The sequence below is a fragment of the Schistocerca piceifrons genome, chromosome 7, assembly GCF_021461385.2.
Source record: "Schistocerca piceifrons isolate TAMUIC-IGC-003096 chromosome 7, iqSchPice1.1, whole genome shotgun sequence".
Classification (NCBI taxonomy): domain Eukaryota; kingdom Metazoa; phylum Arthropoda; class Insecta; order Orthoptera; family Acrididae; genus Schistocerca; species Schistocerca piceifrons.
This window is the reverse complement of record NC_060144.1, coordinates 424097486-424123761: the sequence shown is the minus strand read 5'-3', so window position 1 is coordinate 424123761 and position 26276 is coordinate 424097486. Positions and strand designations below refer to the sequence as shown.

The 26276-nt window shown below is 41.0% G+C and overlaps 1 protein-coding gene across 1 annotated transcript in view; it reads right to left on the bottom strand.

The window, feature by feature from the left end:
- Positions 1-26276, bottom strand: part of LOC124805757 (lachesin-like) — a 444942-nt gene that overhangs the window by 21767 nt on the left and 396899 nt on the right. Inside the window, exons 4-5 of the mRNA XM_047266324.1 lie at positions 9393-9521; positions 2970-3108 (exon numbers count right to left, since the gene is read on the bottom strand). Coding sequence (XP_047122280.1) covers positions 2970-3108; positions 9393-9521 — 268 coding nt within the window. The remainder of the gene's footprint in view (positions 1-2969; positions 3109-9392; positions 9522-26276) is intronic.

Sequence of the window (26276 nt, the reverse complement as noted above, 5' to 3'; positions counted from 1 at the left end):
TAATAACTGCATACCAAAAACGAAACAATTACATTCACAACGTTGTGCCGTGATGAGATGTTAGTATAGAAGACAGATAGCGCTAGAGAAGGGAATGTGTTACATCTATCGTTAGCGTCGAAAGCACATTGGTCACATCAATCTGAAAACATGTCTTCAAAGTGAAGCTGGAACTTCCTGAAATTCTATAAAAGTCCCTACGAGTGATCTCTGATGTCGCTGTTACAGCTCTGTCTCACCGTATCAAACTGTAGACGGGGAATGAAGCGGCTGCAGAATCATTCACTGGCGGCATACCAAGTCGCACATCTGGATAACTCCAAGACAATCCAAACCTTTTTAAAGTCCTTTAGCTCATCTGCTTGGAGATGGACCCTGGCGGCGACTTAGGCTGCTCGAGGAAAAATCTGACTACGAAGGCTGCCTGTGGTGAAGTGATTTTGTACTGACTGCTTACTAAAATGAAGATTTGTGTTTTGAATTCTTCGCTTTTTTCGGATTGGCTGTGCTGTGGACATTGCAAGTGATGGCGGTAAGGAGATTCCTTAACAAATACTTGCTCAGTTCCCTGAGTTTCGATTCAGGCAGTTAACCAGGAACATAGTTCCGACTATTTTGTGGTGGAAAAAAGGTATCTTACTTTCAGTCTCTTTCTGTGGCCAATGAAGTGGGATCTCGTCAGCACAGTCTAGTGTTTCTCTATCTCTAACCTACGTTTTATTTACAATAGCAATCCTGTCAGTGCTTCTGCAGCGTAAACATTTAATTTTTGCGCACCCAACCCTCGGCCGCTTCCCAAGCTTACAGAGGTCCCAAACTGGGGGCTCACACCCCATTTTCTACACATACCTATGGTGTCTGTTGCATTGCTTAGAAAAGAGCTTTCTACGTATTTCTCACTGTAGTGGCTTCCCAGACGTTGCTAAAATGGGGGCCTTAAACCACGTGAGATAGAATCTGTGTTGACTGTGGTGCACCTCGCATCCAGTAGTTGCACCTCAAAGTAAAGTCTGTTCAACCTTGTGGCAGTGATCTGCGCTTCTGCGAGTACGTCCTTCTGAGAATTCCCCTGGGGTAGATCTCCCTGTCTGGCTCACCCGAGTGCTGGCAGCGACATGCCACTGTGCTTCCAAAGTAGCTCTGTTCTTCTATAAACCATAAAATTCTGAATAAAAAATGTAACTTACTTTGATTGGCTACTGAATATCAATGGTTGTGATATGCATTTCATTCCTCAGTTTTTAATAAGTATTCGTATTCGATGGATCTTGATATTCTGATTTCATATTAGTTGTAGGACAGTTCTGGAAAAAGAAACCAGACGAATAACAATGGTGAAACCACGGACACGCGAGAACGTTGGACATCCATACCACATCACAGAAATTATGGTTGAGAGGCTATCCCAGTTTGTAAAGCAGAATAAGCCACGATCTGTGGCATATCTGACGATAGTTCTTCGGAGCAGTTCATGTAGCACACGCTGTTGAACATGCGGCTCCGCATGGGACAGTCTCATTTATTACCAGAGTTGGTTCGAAACGTGCACCATGTCAAGGGTGGAAGCTGTCTGAACAGTAGTAATCTGTGCAAAGCATTCACTTGCAGTTCCATGAGACGGAACCATTACGGCCGTGGATTAAGTGAATATTATTGCGGATTGACACGACTTTTTTAAAGTTTTGACAGCAAAGGAACCAGAATTATAATGTAGTAAGAAGAGCCCAGAACGACTTCCACTAATGCTCAGAATCGCATTAAGTGAGTAAAGAGAACTACATTTATGACTCAGCACATATCCTCAGTTGAGTTACAGCAAAGAATTGTCTACCTATTCAGGTTTAGGGCTGTAAAATTTGAACCTATCTGATTTTTGTCAGTGGTATTGTGTGATAATCTTTGTGTTCTCCTGTTATGTGACCTACGATGAATTGAGGTTTGTGTGTCTGCAATGCCCCGTCGAGCAAGTACTCAATCACAGAAGTCATTTAGAGATGAGGGAGAAAGTTGAAAATTGCAAGGAGACACAGGCATGTCATTTACGGCCGTTGTACAGACTACAATCAACACTGGCGCACCTATTATGTGGAATCATCCATGTGATACTGTCAGATAATGTGCGCAATATAAACCGGAAATTTTCACACTGTTTTAAATGAACAACTGCACGTATCTGGTGCAGTCTGGAACAAAGGCAGAATTGTGCTGATGTATGCTGCTAATGGAAACTCTTCTTTTAACATAACGTGACGCATGATGGTAAAACTACACAGCTGCTGATGAAATGTGGATGTTTCATGATAGCCCAGAAATGAAGCACAGTAGTAGATAGTGTGCGAAACATGACCAGCCACTCCTACGAGTAGGCGCGTTTGCAGGTCTGCAGACAAGACCATGGTCATTACGTTTTGCAGCATACGGTAGACGGCTCCTAGGGTAGCAGATGAAGCATCATTTTGCAAAGAAAAGGGTCATCAGCTGTGAAAACGTCGTCAGGACAACACCAGGCTTCCCACTGTCCAAACTATAATAGAGTTATTGCCCAGAAAAGACATACACCATCTACCGTACAGTCCAGACATTGCACTGTGTGATGTGTATCCGTACATATTCCTAAAAATTGCTTTAAGGGATTTACTTTTGGTAAGGAAACCCTAGAAGTCAAATCTTTAGAGGTAAATTTTATGACGCAAAACGCCGTCTACGAGATGGCAAGGAGATATTACAGGTGCATTTCACTGGTTGAGAACTGTTGAAGATAACAGAATTTCCGGTTTAGTAAACATCTAAAAAAAGTTCTTAGAAAATGAGGCAGTCTACGTTGGGTATCGCTCATATATTCACAATACTTTTCGTAAAATCAGTTTAAACAACCCGGAAATTTCATTCATTAATTAAGGCACACGTTCTCCGCCCAAAAGCTATTTGTTCATGCAGGTGGCGCCAGCGCTGGTGGCGGCTGCACTCACCCGTCTAGCAGCATCTCGCCGCGGTTCTTGACCCAGTAGTTGATAGTGTTGGGGAAGGCCTCCACGAAGCACTCCAGTTGAACGTCCGTCCCCAGGGGCGCACCAACCAGCTGGTTGGGCACTTTAACCACAGGAGAAACTGCAAAAGCAGAGAAGGATGACATCAGTGGAGAATTTCTGAATTTGGTGTTTGATTTTAACGAAGATATACGGGAAGAAGAGTTTTTACATGGCAGCCAGTGCAGATAATAGTGACAGTTCGTGATGAGTTAGTAGAACTTAAGATACAAAAGATACGAAATAATTAGTACTATGAATTGTAATCAAATAACTGAACGAAGGATAGCTACTGCAGAAGAAATGTTTTACACAAGAAAGTATATTTAGCTTAGTCCATTAACTACACAATTAAGGAAAATATTAGCGAGATGCTTTGTAAAGAGTGCTACTCTGTATGGTAATGAAACATGGACACTGAGGAAGGGAGAGATAAAATGTTAAAGGCTTTTCAGATGTGGATTTGGAGAAGAAAGGAATGTGTAAAATGGACGACAAAATACGTAATGACATAGTGTAATGTGTGTTGAACGAGAAAAGACAAAGACTGCAATTATTTAAGAGGAAGAGAAGAAATTTATAAGGTTACTGGATGAAAAAAGACACCACAATAAAGGATGCAGCAGAACTGGTAGCAGGAAAGCGGACCAGAGGAAGAATAAAATACCAGCTGATTGGAAACATCTAGGTATGCTGTATGCATTGCACACAGGTACGAAGAGCAGAACCTGCAGTGATGGACCTGCGTTAGAGGCAGAACACATTATCATCATCATCAATCATTAAGCTCATTAATTATCACCATCAGTCATCATCCATCATCTTCCATCAGTCGTCATCATGTAGGAGTAATATTACCAAGTTATATTGATTAGAACGACCGGATGCAATCAGTAGTAGGGAAGACGAGAGGATAATGAGGAAGAGCAATGTATTCACTAAGGAAACTGATAACTAAACTTCATTGTGACCTATTCAAATGTCGTCCTCCAGTGTTAGGGTTTCTTACCACGTAGGTATGATAGCAGACTTCGAATTTATGCAGGTGTACTTCATAAGTCAGTATAGTCCACACCTAAATGTAGTTGTAATATTCAGAATACTTGAACACGGACGCTGTAAGGAAGGCGATAGTGCTTCATTTGTCTTAGTGTAGACAACCAGAATTTAAGGTTGATTGGGCGGCATTTATGTTTCCTGTAATTTGCATCCCGTGTGCTAATCGTGAAGGTGCGTTATGTGAGATTAGAACGTACAGACACACCTTTTTCTCGCTACATAGGTAAAAGATATGGGATCCGCTATTATTTGTAGTAAGTGCCCAGTACCAAGCACTAAATAACTGATTGCGGAGAATAAATTGATGCGCAGTCGTATGTACCGTATGGCAGCGACGCTATACGTTTTCTACCTAACCGCGCATATGGCCTGCTTAGCTTAGCATCTGTATATTGTCTCAGCATAAAATACCCCTGTACTGATAGGAGTATAATGGACTAATACTGTAACAGCAGAATTTCACAACTTTTCCGACCTTCACAACTGATGAAAGCCCGTTTGAGAGAATTTTAGACAATCTTCGAACTTAATTTTATCCACTCTCTTTTTCCATAAAAAGGAATTGCTACGGAAAGGGAGACGTCGTGAACACATTTTCAACAGGTGTTAACATAACAGGTTTTAATATTCTGCAATAGACCCGATGTCTGCAGGCGGCCTAATTCTGAAGAAAGGAAAGAAGACTCCAACTTTACATTTTAGTATTTCGTCAGTAGCAAACACGGCACCAAAGATTCTTATTCTGGAGGAATGAACGGTAAATTTGAATTGGAATGGCTCTTGTGCCCCCTGCACTGTTCTCTTCCAGAAATAGTAACACTGGAGCTGTGCAGGTGATGCTGTTTATTGTGTTTAGGGCATCGAGGGAAGAAATATTTGGGATGATATTGAAGTTCATAGACGCGAAGGTTTATAAAGGCCATTACAAACTAATGGGTTGCAAGCTGCCATTGAAAGCTGTTAAGGTCTTAGTTCCAGAACTGATCTGCAGCAGTAGGGGTGTTATTGTTACTGTGGTCTTCAATCGAATACTGATCTGAAGCAGTTTTCCACCGCAGTCTATCTAGTGCAATCCCTTTCATATCTGCGTAGCTACTGCAACCTACATCCTTTTTTCAACTTCTCACTATAGAGGGATCTAAAAATACGGTGGAATAATGAAATAAAAATACAGGAGGTTCTCTGGAGAATCTGGGAGATAGAAACATGTCGTAGATACTGAGAAGAAGGAGTGACAAGGTAACACAAGATGTATTATACAGCAGGTAATAACTTTTGGAAGTGGGCGTGGGGGTGGAGACAGAGATTGTGATCTGTAGAACAAATAACTGACCATGTAGGGTTCAAGTGATGCTCTGGGATGAAGTTGGCACAGGAGAGGAAATCGTAGCGAGCCGCATCAAACGTAAGGAGACAGATAGAAAAAATATGATTAAGGCTTGGTCCCTTCTCTCTTCCTCCTCACCTCTTCCCCTCCCCACAACAAATGAGTCTTTAATGTTTCATGATGTGTCGCAACAACTGATGCTTCTTTTCACACAACTGAAGCTATAACTTCAGCATTTCCGAGGAACACACTTAATCCTGAGGATATATATGTAGAAACATATTTGAGAAGCTTCTAGTACTCTTTATCTAAATATTTACCTTATATATTTCTCTTCTGTTCAAGACCAACACCTTCTCAAGGAACAGGTATATTTATGTTGGGATTTTTAAGCATTGCTTTCTGCCTGTAGGTTGTTTGTATTCTATATCCTCGTTATTTCGGTCATGGATAATTATGTTGCAGCAGAAAATCACCATTCGTAAAGTCTTGAACATCGCCTGATTTAATTCGACCACATTTCATTTCAGTTCTATCGCTTTAGTTTATGTTTACCTTGCAACCTCTTTTCAATGCATATTTCATTCCATTTAAGTGCCAGCACAAGTCCTTTGCCGTATCTGGCAGGATTACAAAGTCGTCAGCAAACTTCTTTCATAAGTACTGATAGATTTCCTTCACTGCTTGCCTAAAGTACAGATTGAATGCCATCGGGACAGCCTCACTCCCTTCTCAACTACTGCTCCCATCAAATCCCCGTAAGTGGTCTGGTATCTGTACAAGTTAGACGAGTGATGTTCAATAAGTTATGCAACTCACATTTTCCTCGCCCAATTTCGGTTAAAAAATCCAGATTTATTTGTGCGACATCGTGGTGTATTCCGGCTTCAACCCCTATAGTCGTGAAGTTCCGATAGGTGGCGGCGCTGTACGCACCCTTGAAAATGCCGTCTGTAACGAAGTTGCCTTCCATGAAGAGAGCTCCTATTGATTTTCTTTTGGTGGAAAATCAGAGCATCGCGTATATTGGGAGGCGCCTGCAGGAGACCTACAGAGATGTGGAAGTGAACAGAAGTACAGTAAGTCGCTGGGCGAGGCGTCTGTTACCACTCCAACAGGATCGCGCAAACGACAGATCACCCACATGCTGACGGCCGTACACAGCTGTAACTCCTGCAATATTGGAACGTGCGAACATTCTCGTCCGAGGTGATCGACATATTACAGTCAAACACCTGGACGTCTCTGTTGATAGTGCTTACACACTTGTCCACCTGTTACGCTAGACAAAGGTGTAGGCCCGCTGGGTTCTTGCCGCCTATCAGAAGGCCATAAAGAGCAACAAAAGACCATCTGTGGGGAAGTTTTTGCGCGTTACGACGCTGATCATGACAATTTTTTGCCGACCTTGGTCACACACGGGCTCATCGCCTTGAACCAGAAATTAACGGCATTCCATGGAGTGACGCTACATCACCTCTCCCCGAAAAGAAAAGTCAAAGCCACACCCTCAGTCGCCAAAGTCAAGGCGACAGTCTTCAAGCACTCCGAGGGACCTATTCCTTTCTAGATCCTCTTCATGGTGCCACTACCGACTATGAACTATATTTGGACTATATTGTGCTACCCTCAGGAAATCGAAGAAACAACTTCAGCATGTTCGTCGCTGCAAAAATGAAAACTAACTTGTCATTCTCATGACAGTGCAAGTATATCACAAAACTTCCCTAACGGGTCTCGCACCTTCGGAATACCATCTGTTTGACTTGAGCCGTGTGCTTCTCGCGTTCATGCCGTTTGTTCTTTGGCATTTTGTCGCATCGAGTGGCATCTTGTTTCTTCCTTACTTACTTGCATAACGAAGTTGCTGGCTTTCCTCCTTGAGTGGCAGCAGCAGCGCTTATCGATACTGGTACTGTCGTACTATCTTTGGAGTGACTGCTAGTGTTTCCGGGTGGTGGTGGTGTGTGTAGGGGCCAGACGGTTGGGACGGAGCAGCGAGAAAGTCTCCGCGGCACGGGGCCAGGCTGGGACTGCTGGCGGCATGTACGCTCTGTAGGATCATGAGGCGATAGCTGTGAGAGCGAAAAAGTTCGTTGCCCGACAAACCTGGACGCTGAAGTTGAGTGATCGGTTAACCTGTTATGAAACCTCAACTACTGTGACATCTCTTCAAACATATGCAGGTTGTTGCTCCCTGGGCATTTCGGGCTAGCGACAACGTATGATGTGTTGGAGTCGGCGAAATCTAGCAGCCGTCTTCCTATATTGTGATTAATTATTAAATTGACTGTTACTTGCCAGTGAAGTGCACCAGCGGTATTTTCTGCCCTGAGGCCGTTAACGCCCCAAATACCTGCCCTGGTCGTTAGCGTGCTATTCCGGCAGTGTGCCTTTCCTCGTCGTGTTGATGCTGTCTGTCATGGCGTGTAGTTCGACAGCCTTTTAAGTTGTTTGCTTCATATTTTACAGAGAGTGGTTATTGTTTCCTCGGCTGTCTTTAGACGCCAATTTCTGAAGACGTAGTGCTGTTCGTATCCTCGTCCTCAGCCGATATTTTCCATTGTTGTGCCGTTGATCGGACAGAAGGGATTTGGTGAAATTCTTGGCAGGTCCTAGAGCCATCCCAAGTTGGGGTTGCCATCTGATTATTTAACTTCAACTATTGCCTGCCTGTCTCACCTCACCTTACGTTTGAGCTACCGCCTCAGGCCATATCTTAGGGAAATTCTGAGCACCACTTGTTCTGTTTGTTTTAGATTGCGATTTTCAGTTTAGTTTGAAGTATTGTGCGAAACCTTCAGCTGTGTAATAATTCAGTTCTTTTTAAATTTAACATAAAGGTCTTCAGTCGTGTTAAATTAAAATTCTGAACATTGATTTTATTTTTAAAAAATTTTTGTTAAAATTTTTCTATCTAAAATTATTTGTAATCCAGGCTCTAACCCGTTAGTTGTTCGATGTGTTATGTGTGCTGTCAGCCGAGGATTTAAGTGAACCCCTTTTAATAAGGTCTTCAGTCGTGTGTATTCTTTAAGGGAAAAATTTTTATAAGAAGGAAGCGGTTTGTTTTAAATTGTTTATTTGAGTTGTTGTTCAAGCCTTCACCTGTTGTTTCAAATTTGTTTGTGGCCTTCAGCCATGCAATAAGTGAATACTTTTTAATTAGGCTTTCAGCCGTTCTGTTGTAAGTTTAAAAATAAATTTCTTGGTTAGAAAAATTGTTTATTAATGTGTTTTAATTATAGTTGTCCTTTAAACATGTAGGGTAGGTCTTCAGTCGATAATTGTTTTCAATTGCATGTTTTTTTTTAATTTTACCTTCTATTTTTAATCGCTTTTGATTTCTATGCCAGGCCATTAGCCATTCTAGTTTTGATGTGGTTTTGCGTCTTCAGCCCAGAAAGCATCTAAAGTTTTCTTTAACTGGGCCTTCAGCTGTATTGGATAATTGTGAGCTTTTAAAGCAATGTGTAAATAATTGCTTCTTAAAAAAATTAAGTTGTGTGTTTGATTGTGCAACTCACAGTAACATTTTATAGCCTCATCCACAATCGTAACCTTTACGCTCTCTGAGTACCTGCCAACCAGGTTTCATAGCTGACTAAAGGATACACTCTGCAGGAAGCAGAACGTGGATGTTAGGAAGGTTATTGATGCAGCAAGGCGTGGGCTCCGACTCCGAGCAGTTGAGTCGTACAATGCGGGCATACTGGAGCAGCCAGTACGATGGTGTAAGGCCGTCGCATTGGACGGAGTCTGTGTTGTAAAACAGAATCTTGTAGATAAAAAAGTGGATATTAATACGGTATAATGGCATCCAGAATAAAACCAACTTACTTTCAGAATACAGAACGTGTTGCATGACTTATTGAACGCCCTATACCTGCTATCTTCGTAATTTCAAAGAGTGTATTCCAGTCAGCATCGTGGAAAGCATTCGCTGCGTAGCTAGGCAGACTGTGTGTAGGCCTACTCACAGTTGACGTTGAGCGTGATGCGCTTGCTGACCGCCGGCGGCACGTCGTTGGACGCGATGCACAGGTAGGCGGCCATCTGGCGGCGGTCGAGTCTCGACAGCCGCAGCTCGTCCCCGTTGACGGTGTCCACTGGAAACAGAGAGCGCCGGCGTGCGGCTGTCACTGGCTGCCGTTAACACTACTTTCAGGGAAAGCGCTTAAGACAAGTACAGTGAGGTGACAGGTGTCGAGGATAGCGATGTGCAGGCGTGCAGATGGCGGTAGAATCCCGTACACAAGGTGTAAAAGGACAGTGCACTGTCGGAGCTGTCACTTGCACTCAGGTGATTCATGTGGAAAGGCTTCCGACGTGATCATGGCCGCGCGATGGGAAGTGATAGACTTTGATTGTGAAATGGTAGTTGGGGTTAGACGCATCGGACATTCCATTTCAGAAATCGTTAGGGAATTCAGTACACCGAGATCCAATGTCAAGAGTGTGCCGAGAATACAAAATTCCAAGCATAACCTCTCACCATGGACAACACGGTCGCCGACGGCCTTCACTTAACGGCCGAAAGCAGCGGCGTTTGAGCGTGCTGCTGTGGCCGAGCGGTTCTAGGCTATTCAGTTCGAAATGATGTCCTTAGGTTAGTTAGGTTTAAGTAGCTCTAAGTCAAGGGAACTGATCTACATGTACAGTCATGCTCAAAAGTATCCGAACGACCTGAATTGCATTTCGCCTGATTCTCATGCAACCCACATAACGCAGCTGTCTAGCAGGTCCTCTAATCGCTCCTTGGTACAGTCGTTTGACTATTGAAAATGGTTCCAGCAAGTCACCACTAGAAAACACTGCTCTGTATCGCAATAACTCAAGATGTAAAGTAATACCACGATACTACAAGTATCAGGGAACACCTTATCTTAGATAAGACTGTCCTTAAGGCTTTTAAGCTCAGAGTGACACCAGATTAAGTAACCTAATGTAGCGAAGACTATTTGCCAGTGCCCTTTCTCACCGGAAAATACGCAGTTAACTCATTTGGCTCCATAAGTACACTGTAACAGTAATTTCTGTGTGTAAGCAGTGCATACGGATTGTAGAATTTAGTGGTGCTCTCTCTTCCACTTCTGTATATAATACGACTGACCTAAACGGGCCCTTTATCGTTACAGGCCCTGGGCAGTGCAACATCATACTGACAACAGTAATGCGCTTCTACTGACAACCTGACTGTTCGTTTTAACTGATTTTGTAATCATTTAAATAAAACATGAACTTCCAGTGGGAGACATTTCGTCCCCCTTTTCCTACTATGAAATTTGTCAGTAAGCCATTTGCCTCCCAAGCAGAGAAATGCGGTGGAGTACGGAATGGAGGTATATCAGAATATTTTCGTGGTTAGTTCACATTGGACGAAAGGGTCTTGATGGAAGTCCCGGTTTATTACAAAAATTGCCGTATTTTCTTTTCAAGTCTAGATTTGATTATTGGTATTGGCAAAAATTTCGGTAATTCATGACTCTTCATGGCTAGTCATCAATATGATATGATCAGATTAGATTAGATTACATTAGGTCAATTCTTGTTTCATAGATCATGAATACGATATTTCGTAATGATGTGGAACGTGTCAGTTTAATGAAAGATTTCTTTCACAACATGATTAAATTTCTTTAGAACAATTTTTTACTCTCTCTCTCATTCTCTTTGATTTTTCTCTCTCTCTCTCTCTCTCTCTCTCTCTCTCTCTCTATCACACACACACACACACACACACACACACACACATTCTTTTTTTAATTTTTATTTGTTTGTTGTGCTCGACTATCGGCGAGGCACGAAAACGTCTGTGGATGAGTTTCTTAGTTTTGAGTTCACTTGCGAAACAAATATAAAAACAACTATGAGAGTTACTGATTTATGATGCTTAGTTTGCAGTCAGTTCTGAGTATTATTAGTAACTACGCTGCAGTCCCTAAACCTTGTTACAGAAATGCGAATCAGACGCATTACGTACTTCAGGCCGTGACAGCCGCGACTTGGAGACACCAGCTATGGTCACTTCCCAGCCTGCTGTAGGATCACATCGGTTTGTCTTCTTCCTGCTGGTACTGCGAATGAGATATGACAACAAGGTAATGTATGTTTGGCAACTCTGTGATCGACGAGTTACTTCCTGGTGTGCACGGAATTAAGCCTCAAAGTTCACTTGATTTTACCTGTCATTTCCATTGAATAATCTGAGTTATTGTCGCTTGAGGTGTAACAAAAGATTGTAAATTTACGGTTTTCAGCCCAGGAAAGTCGTGGCACGTGGAAATCGCAACTAATCTCGTCATTTAAACAGCGGTTTCCGAGTTATAGCCATTACTTATCTCGTAAGAGGAAGCTAAGACGCGTTCTTCTTCGCCAGCTCTGTTTACTGTGCTGACCTGTGAAAAAGCGTCTGTTACGGTTCGCAGTTCCAGTCTCAGTGACTGCACCGTTTTTATACCCTCTGTGAAACAGCTACAAGCAGTCAGATCAAACATCGATAAGGAAATCGCAAGAAAATACTTTCTGCTCATAGTGCAATGGTGAAAAACTTACAACGCTGCACAACAGGTAACTCCTCTTCCCGCCACTTCAAGCAAATTTTGGGTTTCTAGGAATACAAAACTTTATTTATGAAATGCCACATTTGCACTGCACGACGTTTTCAACAACGAGATAGGGCAACTGAGTAGCTGAAGTGGAATGAAACAGTTCCTATTAAAATTTCTGCATCCTACACTGTTAGCAGTTCTATGTAGGTGGCAGTTGTGTGATTTTATTTCGGTCATTACAAAATAAAGTCGAATGTATGCACTGGGTAGCCGAGGCAGCTAGTTCATGGTGATTCGGTCAACCAAGTAAAAGAATCTACTGAACATGCTGCAAATTACTACAGGGAGCCTGTGTGTCAGAATTCTCAACCAGTGTGGCGCAACAGCGTTATGATAGATAAATGAGCCACAGAGAAGAGGGTTTGGTGGTCTGTTGGACTGATGATATGTTTGTATATCTATGGTCTGGGTTCGATTCCAACTTCTGCCAACGATTTTTAGATAGGGAGAGACAGATTCCATTCTCTTCTGGCTACACCAAGTGAAGAAGATATAATGGCATTGTGGTCTGAAATTAACATTCAAAATGACATTACTTCTCTACCAAGTAGACGTTAGGTTGAAGCACAATAAAGTCTGGAGTGGCGACATATAGAAACTCTATCACCAGTAACCTTTCTTATACTAGTTATTTATTTATAGTGTCGAAACAAACGCTATGCAGGCTCACAGGACACTTATTCCAGCTTTTATCTGAGCTTCTGTATGTCGATAAAATTGGTTTTGAACTGGGAATGCAACTCAGACCATGCTTAACGCTCAATTTGATCCCTTCGTGACAATACCTCTCGGCTACAATTTGTTGTTTGTTCAAAACTGCAGATTCCTCGACATCTCCACATATTGCGCGTGAATGGGTTTGAATCCTGGCCCGTCGCTAAAGATTTCGTTACGTATTATCAAGGTCTGCTGGTGGATAATAATTTTGATTTTTGATGTATTTTCATTCGTTGTCAACACTAACGATATGTGACCTTTTTGACTCCCAGTGAGACACAGAACTATTTGCGAGATCACTGTAAGTTCAAGATGTTATTCCGAGCTGGAGAAAAATTCGGTAGCTGACGTTTCTTTGTGTGTAGTCAACAACGATATGTGTGGAGCTCTATTCCCAGTAACCACTGAACTCATCGTCATATTATTTCTAGTTCAAACACGCTCACATGTCGCTGCTGGTGCATCAAACCCATATTTAACGTTTATTTTCTCTAGAATATAACAGCGATAGGTGCCGGGTTGGAATCCTGGCAAGGAAAAAAGTTAACGCTTCGTCTCATCATTTCAGTTAAAACATCTAGATACTGCCGAGAAAATCCTATATGTCACAGTTGATTGTGCGTCGATATCTATCCGATTAGGTTCTGGGTTCGAATCCCTGTCCAATACAAAGCTTTACCTCACAGCAATTCAAGTAAGTTACCTGTGAAGAAGCAATATTTAAGACCTCTCGTAGTTCGTCAACATGGATAATAGATGCTGGGTAGGAATTCGCGTCCGTTAAAAATGTTTGCGTTATGTGATTTATAGTTTATATTGGCTAACTTATACTGTCTAAAGTCGAGGTATATCACACTCTGCATGCCTAATCAGGAATGACTGTTAGTTTCCATCAGTTACGAAATCTTTCCTTAGTCTACATGACCCGGGTTTGAATCCATATGCAGAACGAGACGGTTCGTCGTGTCACTTGAAGTTCATACATATTCTCAACTAGCTGCTCATGAATAACTTAAATTTTTAATGTCATTTTGTGTTAAATAATAAGTACGGTATGTTACTTTGAAGAGAAAATCACGAATACGATGAATTTACTACGTGCAATACCTATCTGACGTAATAATAAGAGCTTTAACATTTAAGGTATGTCATTTACTGTAATAAATGTGAGCTTACAAGCCTTAAGGACAGTCTTATCTATGATAAGGTGTTCCCTGATACTTGTAGTATCGTGGTATTACTTTATATCATGAGTTATTGCGATACAGAGCAGTGTTTTCTAGTGGTGCCTTGCTGGAACCGTTTTCAATAGTCAAACGACTCTACGAAGGAGCGATTAGAGGACCTGCTAGACAGCTGCGTTATGTGGGTTGCATGCGAATCAGGCGAAATTTCCTCGCGATTGGTTTGAAGAACATTCTGGGTAATTCTAGCGAATGATTTGACCACCCAGATCACTCGACATGAATACCATCTAACATTAATGGAACACAGCCGATAGTTCAGTTTGTGCACAGAATCCTGCACCGGTAACCCTTTCGCAGTTATGGACTGCTATAGAGAGCGATGTGACTCAGCATTTCTGCAAGACACTTCCAGCGACAAGTTCAGTCCATACCGGGCAAAAGAAGGTCCGACACGATATTGGGAGGTATCCCATGGCTCTCCTCGTCTGAGCGTATGGGCACCAAGAACGCAGTTCAGAAAGAAAATACATTACTACTGCGTTACGTACGGCAACTGCCTGTGAAATAAATTGGACAAACAGGCAGAAGCTTTCTACTACATTTAAAGAACATCTTAATTTTTCTAACTCCAAGTCAGCCGTAAGTAACCATCTGCGTGAGAAGGACACTCCATTATAAATCTGCAATATAAATTACAAATTCTTCATCGGCGAAGAAAGGGACATAAATAGAACGTTCTCAAAGAGATCGAAATATTAAGATGCAAAAATAATCTCCCAATGCACACGCAAAACGTGCAGCTAGAGTTGCGCCCCGGCAAGGTTTCAGGAAACTTCGGCTGCTTAACTACAGGGTACGTTATTCAAACAGTAGAGCAAACATCGCGGATGCATCGGTGCGTCTGTGAAAACAATGGCAAGAACGAATTATTCCACGCCACAGCGAGTGTTTATTTACTATTAATGTGTGTGTGTATGTGTGTGTGTGTGTGTGTGTGTGTGTGTGTGTGTGTGTGTGTGCAGCGTCCGCTCCTTCTGTCCAGAGATAATTTGAACAGAAGTCTCCAGGTGTTTGAATTCCGATTCGTCATCCAATTCACAAATTAGTGAATTTTCGGAAAGTGTTCATGAGAAGCAGGGTAAACGACGACGTACAGGTCTCAGAGAAGTTCATCTCGATGACACGACATACCGTCTGGAAAACTACCTTAAGAAGTTTCTTAGACGTCTTTCACAGCAAACACAAATCTCTTGTACCTATTTACAAAGAGCTGCTAAGTTACTTGGGCTACGGCCCTATAAAGGAACAGTAGTGCAAGAATGTAAATTTGGTGATGCAATACACAAGGTAAGGTTTTGCGAATGGGTTTTGTAACAATTCCGTGATGGTGACACCGGTATGTTAATCGCAAACCGTCCACATTGGTGCGCCGATAGATCTATTGTGCTACATAAGGAATCTCTTCGAAGTCAGATAGTATGAATGTGATGAGAAAGTTTTTTAATGACACATGTAACAGTGAAAGATATGTGCAAAACATTTTCAGCTGTTTTTTAATGAGTGAAGTGGAAGAGAACAGAGCTTCCCGTTTTTCCAAATGGGGTTTCGCAAGGGCTTATACGGCCAATGTTTCTTTGTAAGCAATTCACAGTGTGTTCTATGGCAGCCTGCTCGGTGACCCGATTTAATTCAGTGCGATTTCTATTTGTGGCGAGCAATAGAGAATAAAGGATACACAACAAAACCGCACATTTCACATGAACTTGAGGACAATATTTGCGAGGCAATTGGATCAATTTCTCAAAGAGAATTATATCTTGTGATGAATAATTTCTTTAAATGCGTGGAAAACAATGGCAGGGACCTCCAGTACATCACTGCGTGACCCGAGTGAGTATATTTTAAATATAGTTCTACGGCAGTAGACGGGCGACACGGCATCTGATTCGCCGGGCAACGGAGCAATCGCAGCCACCGTCCACTGTGCCGTACGTGTGGTTATCAGACTATGAACACATTGTAGAATAACCCAGTACATATATGATATTCCCTATTTTAAATAATTTTTACACAGTGTTAACTGGCATTCAACTCAGTTACATTCATGCATGACCTCTACAATTGTTAAATATTAAGAGATTCATACATAACCATTTATGTTCTCGTTATTTCTGAAGATTTTTCAATAATTTTCTGTATAATTTGTTTCATTTTACAACTGCATTGTACTAGACATGATAGCCTCTCACTCTCCTCCTTCCCTTGTTTAAGTAATTAAGTAACTGTTGTACCTTAGGTTCTTCAAGCTTCCATTGGTAAAATTGCTTGTAAAGGGGCTAGCCAACTTTTTGTGCCACATTTCATAATTTTGTTCCTTTGTCGCCTACTGTTGTACACGGTTTCTCCCGCATGCGCCCGTTTTACTCAACAGCACCGGCACTGGTTCATCTCAGTTCCAGTCTTGGCGTTGGCTGCTTACCTCATGTCGTCAGCAGACGTTAACGCTACTGGTATGTTTATATAATAATTTTAATTTCCCCTCTCCCCAAACCTTCTTTTATCTCCATGATCATCTACTCTGCGTGAAGTATTTTGTCTATACTTGACCATCGTTACCTATCGTACAGTTATACAGTTTCTGTTTTTGTGATTTATTTTACCTTACCAGGTTAACGTAGGTTTTCATCAATTACACATGTAATTTGTTTTAAACTTTTCCATCCATCTTGTTTACTTATTCTAGGCTTCCTTTATTAGCATAATGTCCTTTATTAGATTGTGATATCTTAATTTGATCACCGACCTCTTGACCGTTGAACAATTTTATTGCAATTGAAACGTCCCCGTTGAACAATTATACATGCCTTTGCTTAAACTGACACACAATATTTTTAGCGCAACGCAATCTGACTTCCAAAAATCCCTACAAATGAATGGCCCTGACTAACATTAACCTATACCTTTCAGAAACCACTTACCTCACAAAAATCTTCGTTACTCGAACTACGGCAATACAGCGAGCGCCACTACTGCCAGCTAAATAAAAGATTCAAAGTACGGATGGCACTAACTACTGATAGGCATAGTTAGCAAATGAAAGATTTTAATAGAGAACAAACAATGTATTTACCTTAATAGTGTCGAAAAATCATAATATACGTAGCAGCTCATGACATCCAGTTTTACAAATTTCAAAACTCCACCATTTCTCTCCCCACATCCACCACTGCTGGCGGCACACCTCCAACTGCGCAACGATACGTGCTGTTCACATCCAGCTGCCCAACACTACAATGGCAGACGACAATGCAAACTAGCCACAGACTGCACACAGCACAGCCAGTGATTTTCATACAGAGCGCTACGTGGCGTTACCAATAAGATAACCTAAACAGCCTAATTACATAGCCCCCATGCTCCCCACAAATAATTTTACAATTTGTTTTGGGCAGTGGCCAATAATGATTTGATAAAATTTTTCATAATTACAATAACAAAGATAACAAAAGCACACACTTATTGATACAATGCTGGTCAAAAGCTAAAATTTTGTCACAGTCCATAAAGACAGTCCTGATCATTCATCACAGTAAAATTGCAGTGTTTTTCTCAAAGTCTGAGCAATAAAAGAAAATGCACACGGACGTAGTGGATTTCCATGCAGACTTGAAGAAGTAGTGTTGTCCTTCCAACTGAAAGACAGTGCTGACTCTTGACATGCAGACAGGTAATGGGCCACAACTGAGCAAACCCACAGCAGAGTCAATCGAAGTTTTGAAGAATATTGGTAGGTAGGTCATCACAGAGCAGACCCACTGTAGTCCTGGTAGAGATTGTGGTATTGGTGGGCCACCAGAGGTGCAGACCCACTGTAGTCCTTGTAGAAATAATGGTAATGATGAATCATCAAAGGTGTAGACCCACTGTAGTCCCAGTAGAGTTGGCCAGCAGCCATCTGCTGCGACTGTGGAGGTGCCCAAACACCATCGAAGAGTCTTGCGGACAATATAGCTAGTCTATAACCACCACTTGTGCACTCACAAAGTTTTTGGAATTGTCCTTAGAACCAGCAATGCTGTTATCCAGTCCCTTGCTGAATTATTAACACACGTGCAAACACTAACAGTCCCTGCTTCTCACATAATGTCCATATACTATGACCAACAGAAATGTGTGCAGTGAAATGGAACTTACAAGTTAATAATATGATGAACTGGTGTCAATTACAATTTTATAACATAAGAATACAATTACAAAGGTACAAAATACATCATTAAAGAACATAACAATACAGATAACATTTGTAGTACAGGCATTACAAAAGAATCGAAATAACATATACATCAGTGTTACAGGAATTATCACAAGAGTACATACATAAAAGATCAGAATAACTTTCGAAACATCAACTTCACACATGAGCATTAAAACAGAACGGAATACATAATGTCTAAACATCTTTACAAAGAAAATAACATACAATCAGAACAATTCTAGAACATAACTCTTATTAGCTAAACACATTAAGACAGGAAAAACACAAATTCACATATGAAACGTCCCCTTTGAACACTTATTCATGACTGTGCTTAAACTGACACACAATATTTTTAGCGCAACGCAATCAGACTTTCAAAAATCCCTACAAATGAATGGCCCTGACTAACATTAACCTATACCTTTCACAAATCACTTACCTCACAAAAATCTTCGTTACTCGAACTACTGCAATACAGCAAGCGCCACTACTGCCATCTAAATAAATGATTCAAACTACGGAAGGCACTAACTACTGATAGGCATAGTTAGCAAATGAAAGATTTTAGTGAAGAACAAACAATGTATTTACCTTAATAGTGTTGAAAATTCATAATATACATAGCAGTTCATGACATCCACTCTTACAAATTTCAAAACTCCGCCATTTCTCTACCCACATCCACCACTGTTGGCGGCTCACCTCCAACTGCGCAACGATACGTGCTGTTCACATCCAGCTGCCCAACACTACAATGGCAGACAACAATGCAAACTAGCCACAGACTGCACACAGCACAGCCAGTGATTTTCATACAGAGCGCTACGTGGCATTACCAATAAGAAAACCTAAACAGCCTACTTACACAATTGAAAGAGAATCTTGAGTCATCGAGTGGTTATCCTTGATCTAAGTTCTGAAATAAATGTGAGTACATAGTTTTCCTATATCGTACAAATTACACTTCAACTACATTTCAACAGAATCAGGAATTCATACGTTTTTCTCTTGCTTATTTACGGATCATTCTGAAGTCGTGGCTCTAAAGCTAATAATCAGTTGAATCATAAATAAATATTTAGCGTGAAACTAATGCGGTCTTTCTCATCATCATTCTAAGAGAAATCCAGAACTCCTTCAAGGCTGTACAGTAAAAAGTGCTGATGTTTACAATAAATAATAGACACTGCTAGATAATTAGCAACTGAGTAACTAATACGATAGTGTATAACGTTCCTGTCACATGATAAAATTGAAATACCTTTTTAGTTTTACGTACACAACAACTGAACTATAACATTTATGCTATAATAAACTTTTGGGAAACGTTTTGGTGAGAAATGATGATGGATGATACAGAAAAATCCTCAAAGAAGGGCACCTCGTTTTGTACATTATCGAAAAAGAGAAGTTAGTATCACGGGTATGATATGCGACATGGTATGGCAGACGTTAAAACAAATTCGTTTATTGTTGAGGCGAGATATTTTCATTACATTTCCGACTTTGTCCATCGTATGCGGAAATCATGGCAAGAAACGAACGCAGTAATAAAGTAAGAGAGATGAAAGCTGGCACGTAAAAATTTAAATGTACGTTTTACCCAAGTGTTATTCGTAAGAATGGTAGTGAAATACTCTGAAGGTGGATCGATAAAGTCTCTGCCCGGGACACAGAAGTATGAACTGCGTAGTAGTCATATACATGCAGGTGACGCATCAGAATTTCTAGTACATTTTTACATAAATCAGACTGACGAGTACACTTGTTTATCCACTGGTAAGTCTTCCAAATTCATCCTATAATGAGTAACTAAGAAAAATACATTGTGCTTAACGTCAATTTTGAAATACAAAAGTAAAATAGTTCAAAGCACGCGAGAAGTAGGGCAGTATTCCGAGACAAGCACATTACTTAAACTTCATTTGGTTCGTAACTGTACGATTTCTTTCTGCCAATAAGGGAACAACGTCTACTCGTCACTAACGATTTCTTCCAAATTTATGGTGTATGCAAAGCTTGGCCAGAAACGAAAGTGACCTAAGCGGGTCCTCCAGATCCCCAAGCATTTTAAAAAGGAAAAGCATTTTCGTCGCTGGTTGGATGAGACGTAAGCCACTTACGTTAGCACAATCTCCAGGAAGCTGTTGGCGCAGCGGAAAGAGGGAAGAACGATAATCTGAGGCTTCTGTAGTCAAGTCATTTTGCAAGAGCATTTTTATTTTTTAGTTTTTACGTTCCTTTTTTTCTGAATCATCAGTCTGCTGGATGGTTTGATGCGGCACGCAACGAATTCCTCTCCTGTGCCACCCTTTTCATCTCAGAATAGCACTTGCAACATACGCTCTCAATTACTTCCTGAATGTATCCCAAACCTGTCTTCCTCTACGGTACTTATCGTCAACAGCTCCAACTTGTACCATGTAAGTTATTCTCTAACCTGTCATCCAGTCCCTTGTTCGTGTCAGTTTGTTTCCGTATGTGCTCCGATTCGGCGGAGAATCTCCTTCCTGGTTCTTTACATTGTCAGTCCACCCATTTTCATCTTTCTTCTGTAGCTACCCATCTCAAATGCTTCGATTGTTTTCTGTTTCGGTCATCCCACAATCCATTTTTCACTAACATAACGTCTGTGTACCCAAATCTATATCTCAAATATTTCATCCTCAAATTATGGCCTATATTTGATACTCGTAGACTTCTATTAGTCAGGAACGCCTTTTTGCCAGTCCTAATCTCCTTTCTATGTACTCCTTGCTCCATCCGTCAGAGCCGGCCGGAGTGGCCGCGCGGTTAAAGGCGCTTCAGTCTGGAACCGCACGACCGCTAAGGTCGCAGGTTCGAATCCTGCCTCGGGCATGGATGTGTGTGATGTCCTTAGGTTAGTTAGGTTTAAGTAGTTCTAAGTTCTAGGGGACTTATGACCACAGCAGTTGAGTCCCATAGTGCTCAGAGCCATTTGAACCATCCATCCGTCAGAGGCTGTTTTGCTGCCCAGGTAGCAGAATACCTTTTCCATCACAAATTCTGATGATAAGTTTCTTGGTATTCTCCTTTCTGCTATTTCTCATTACTACATTTCTAGATGAATTTTTGGATATAGTAAGTGGGTAATTTTCTCAACCTTCACAAAAAAAATTTAAATATTAAGTGTCATGTAATATTTTCTGTAATGTAATATGTTGTATAGAAACATTTTATTAACTTGACACGTTCCACATCATTACGAAATGTCCTATTCATGATCTATGAAACAAGTACTAATCTAATCTAATCTTTCCTCTTCCTCGATTTGCTCTCAATCCACATTCTGTATCCATTAAACTGTTCATTCCATTCAGCAGATCTTGCATTTATTCTTAACTTTCACTGAGGAGAGTAAGTCATCAGCGAATCGTATTATTGATAGCCTTTCACGATGAATTTTACTCGCACCCTTGAGCTTTTATCTCCATCATTGCTTCTTCGGTGTATAGGTTCAGCAATAGGGGCGAGAGTCTATATCACTACCTTCACCCTTTTTAATCTGAGCACTATGTTTTTAGTATTCTAGTCTTTTTTTCACTTGTTTCTTGTACATATTGCATATTACCCGTCTTTCCCTACAGTTTGCCCCATTTTTCTCATAATTTCGAATATCTTTCACCATTCCACATTGTCGAACGCTTTTTCCTGGTCGATAAATCCCATGAACGTGTCTTATTTGTCTTTAGTTTTGCTTCTATTATCAACCGCAACGTCAGAACTGCCTCTCTGGTGGCTTCACCTCTCTTAAAGCCAAGCATCTAACAAATTCTCAATTTCCTTGTCTATTCTTCTGTGTACTATTCTCGCCAGCAACTTGGATGCGTAAGCTGTTAAGCTGATTCTGATATAATTCCTGTAGTTGTAGGCTCATGCAGTGTTGGGTGGTGGTGGTGGTGGTTAGTGTTTAACGTCCCGTCGACAACGAGGTCATTAGAGACGGAGCGCAAGCTCGGGTTAGGGAAGGAGTGGGAAGGAAATCGACCGTGCCCTTTCAAAGAAACCATCCCGGCGTTTGCCTGAAACGATTTAGGGAAATCACGGAAAACCTAAATCAGGATGGCCGGAGACGGAATTGAACCGTCGTCCTCCCGAATACGAGTCCAGTGTGCATTCTACACACCCAACAACGTTATTAGCCTTTTTTATGCCACTTCAATAGATGATTTATGAAATTCCGATCAAATGTTAGCGATCGCTTCCGCTTTATTTGATCTGAAGTCTTCCAAAGTGTTTTCAAATTCTGATTCTACTAGTGGCTCCCATATTTTTTTTTCTTATCGATCCCTGTTTCTTCCTCTACTTCGTCATCAAATAAAACTTCTTCAATGTACTCTTTCCGCATACCGCATTCTCTTCCACATTTAACTGTGGAATGCCGATTGCGCTCTAAATATTACAGCCATTCCTTTTAATTTCATGCATCCATTTTGCCTTGGCTACCCTGGGCTTCCCATTACATTATTCTTAGGTGACTTGTCTTTCTGTATTTCTGAAATTACTTGAACTGTTTTTTGCAGTTACCTTCCTTGTACGAAAGTTAAAATCGTTCAAATGGCTCTGAGCAGTATGGGACTTAACTTCTGAGGTATTCAGTCCCCTAGAACGTAGAACTACTTAAACCTAAGTAACCTAAGGACATCACACACATCCATGCCCGAGGCAGGATTCGAACCTGCGACCTTAGTGGTCACGCGGTTCCAGACTGTAGCACCTAGAACCGTTCGGTCACACTTGCCGACTGTACCTAAGTATTTCGTTCCAACTTCTTTGATTGCTCTTTCTAGAAATGTCCGTTCCGCTTCGATCTTGGCTATTCATTGTCGCAGTATATATTACCCCAAAGAACTTCCAGCGTATGCCTACATTTCTTAGCATATCCGTATCCCACGTCTTTGAGCCTTAATCCTTCCTGACGAACCTCTTAAACATTAGCGTACTGTCCATAATCACTAAATTGTGAAGTGTGTCTGTATCCGGTACTGGGTTGTTGCTGTTGTTGTTATTGTGGTCTTCAGTCCTGAGACTGGTTTGATGCAGCTCTCCATGGTACTCTATCCTGAGCAAGCTTCTTCATCTCCCAGTACCTACTGCAACCTACATCCTTCTGAATCTGCTTAGTGTACTCTTTCTCTCCCTCTACAATTTTTACGCTCCTCGCTGCCCTCCAATACTAAACTGGTGATCCCTTGATGCTTCAGAACATGTCCTACCAACCGATCCCTTCTTCTAGTCAAGTTGTGCCACAAACTTCTCTTCTCCCCAATCCTATTGAATACCTCCTGATTAGTTATGTGATCTACTCATCTAATCTTCAGCATTCTTCTGTAGCACCAAATTTCGAAAGCTTCTATTCTCTTCTTGTCCAAACTATTTATCATCCATGTTTCACTTCCATACATGGCTACACTCCATACAAATACATTCAGAAACGACTTCCGGATACTTAAATCTATACTCGATGTTAACAAATTTCTTTTCTTCAGAAAAGCTTTCCTTGCCATTGCCAGTCTACATTTTATATCCTCTCTACTTCGACCATGATCAATTATTTTGCTCCACAAACAGGTAAAACCCTTTACTTCTTTAAGTGCCTCATTTCCTAATTTAATTCCCTCAGCATCACCCGACTTTATTCGACTACATTCCATAATCCTCGTTTATCTTTTGTTGATGTTCATCTTATACCCTCCTTTCAAGACTCTGTCCATTCCGTTCAACTGCTCTTCCAAGTCCTTTGCTGTTTCTGACAGAATTACAATATCATCGGCGAATCTCTAAGTTTTTATTTCTTCTCCATGGATTTTATTACCTACTTTGAATTTTTCTTTTGCTTCCTCTACTGCTTGCTCAATATACAGATTGAATAAGATCGGGGAGAGGCTACAATCCTATCTCAATCCGTTCCCAACCACTGCTTCCCTTTCCTGCCCCTCGACTCTTATAAGTGCCATCTGGTTTCTGTACAAATTGTAAATAGCCTTTCGCTCCCTGTATTTTACCCCTGCCACCTTAAGAATCTGAGAGAGAATATTCCATTCAACATTGTCAAAAGCTTTCTCTAAGTCTACAAATGCTAGAAATGTGAGTATGCCTTTCCTTAATCTATTTTCTAAGATAAGTCATAGGGTCAGTATTGCCTCACGTGTTCCATTTCTACGGAATCCAAACTGATCTTCCCCGAGGTCGGCTTCTACCAGTTTTTATATTCGTCTGTAAAGAATTCGCAGTAGTATTTTGCAGCTGTGACTTATTAAACTGATAGTTCGGTAATATTCACATCTGTCAACACCTGCCTTCTTTGGGATTGGAATTATCATATTCTTCCTGAAGTCTGATGGTGGGTATGCCCTACAATCCATTATCTGATTTCGGAAATTCTGTCCGACCATGACGTAATCTAACTGAAATCTTTCCACATCTCCCGGTATTTTCCAAATACACCTCCTCCTCTTGTGATTCTTCAACAGCGATTTTTGTCTGATATATATTTCAGAACTCAGTTAGACTTTACTCTTACTAATTCCTATTACAATTCCAATCTTCTCCGGGAATACATTGAATTGATTGGTATTTTCATAAAAGGAAGGGAAAGGAAGGCAAAGGAAAATGTGAGATTATAAATAAATTTCCGAGAAAGCATCCATGAGGATTCTTAACATAATTTTACAAGAAGAGCTTGTAATTAAAGCCTACAGGACTTGGTATTTCATTTTCATTATGAGCAGCTCTTAGCAGAAAATATAGTCCTACATTGTCTGTTTTTATCGTCAGGAAGGCATTTGATAGAAAAGGTTCAAAAGTTGTCTTATATCGTCGAGAGGGAAAAGAAACTAACATCAGACTGCATCATTACATGATACATCACCAGATATACTCGCCAATATATGGCGAAATGATGCTTTACGTGTCGTTTATTGCCGAGCCGTGCGATGACAAACCACCTTTTATGAATCGAAACCATATTCTGTTTTTTATACTTTAATACGACCGTCTAATTTTAAAAACGTGGAGATTGTAACTCGTGCAAGATGACGAGAAAATGACGAGATGACACAGCAACTGGAAATCATTAACTGTAAAATAAAACAAATCTCTAATTTTACATGCGACCTTTTCGTTTACGCAACACAACACTTTTCTGGAAATTTATTTGCAATACCAAATTTTTCTTTGTTTTATCTTTTTATAGTCTTTCAATAAAATTTTAATAAATGCAATATAGTGGGCATTCTTTCAGTTTATTTGTGCTGTAAGTAAATAAAAATTGAAAATAAAAGAATTTTAACCACGTGACGCGGCTGGAAGCCCGAGAAGATTTTATTAATTCATATCGCCGCGAAACCATGCATTCATACTAAATAAAAGCAGTTTCTGCATAGGACCTCGATCCCACAACTCCCATATTACCGTTCTGCACTCTTCCCGCTTCGCCATCTGCTACTTGGAAAGTATGTCAATATAAAAGGCTCATGCCTCTGCTGACTCGCTCCGAAGATGATATCTTTCCGTAACACTTGAGCATCAGGAGCTCCCTGTTACGCCACTTTCATTTCATGTCAGGCTTTGAGTGTGCTATACATCTGGACTAAATCGGTGATGGCGAGTCGGTGTGGTCCCCTAGTAATCGTCACTTTCTCTGTATTTCGTCACACTATCGGTTTTCATCTGATAAACCCTCTCGGCTGTCACCCTCTCTCTCGTTAGCCGTATGTCTATTCATCGATTTAATTCTCTCTCTCTTTCTCCCTCTTCCTGTCCCCCTCTCTCTCTCTCCCACTCTCTCTCTCTCTCTCTCTCTCTCTCTCTCTCTCTCTCTCTCTCTCTCTATCTATCTACCTCTCACTCTTTCCCTTTACGTGTCACTCGGTCAACAGTTTATCAATCTGTTTAATTTATTTCTTTGATTATGGTGATATTCTGACGCTTGAGGTGCTGTGTGTTGTATTTCTATCTTTTGGTGTACGAGTATTTTGTCAATATCTACAACGTCTGGTGTAACCTTACAGTCCTCCTTATTAGATGCTTACTACACAATAAATACATTTCTTTTGGCTTATTAGAGCG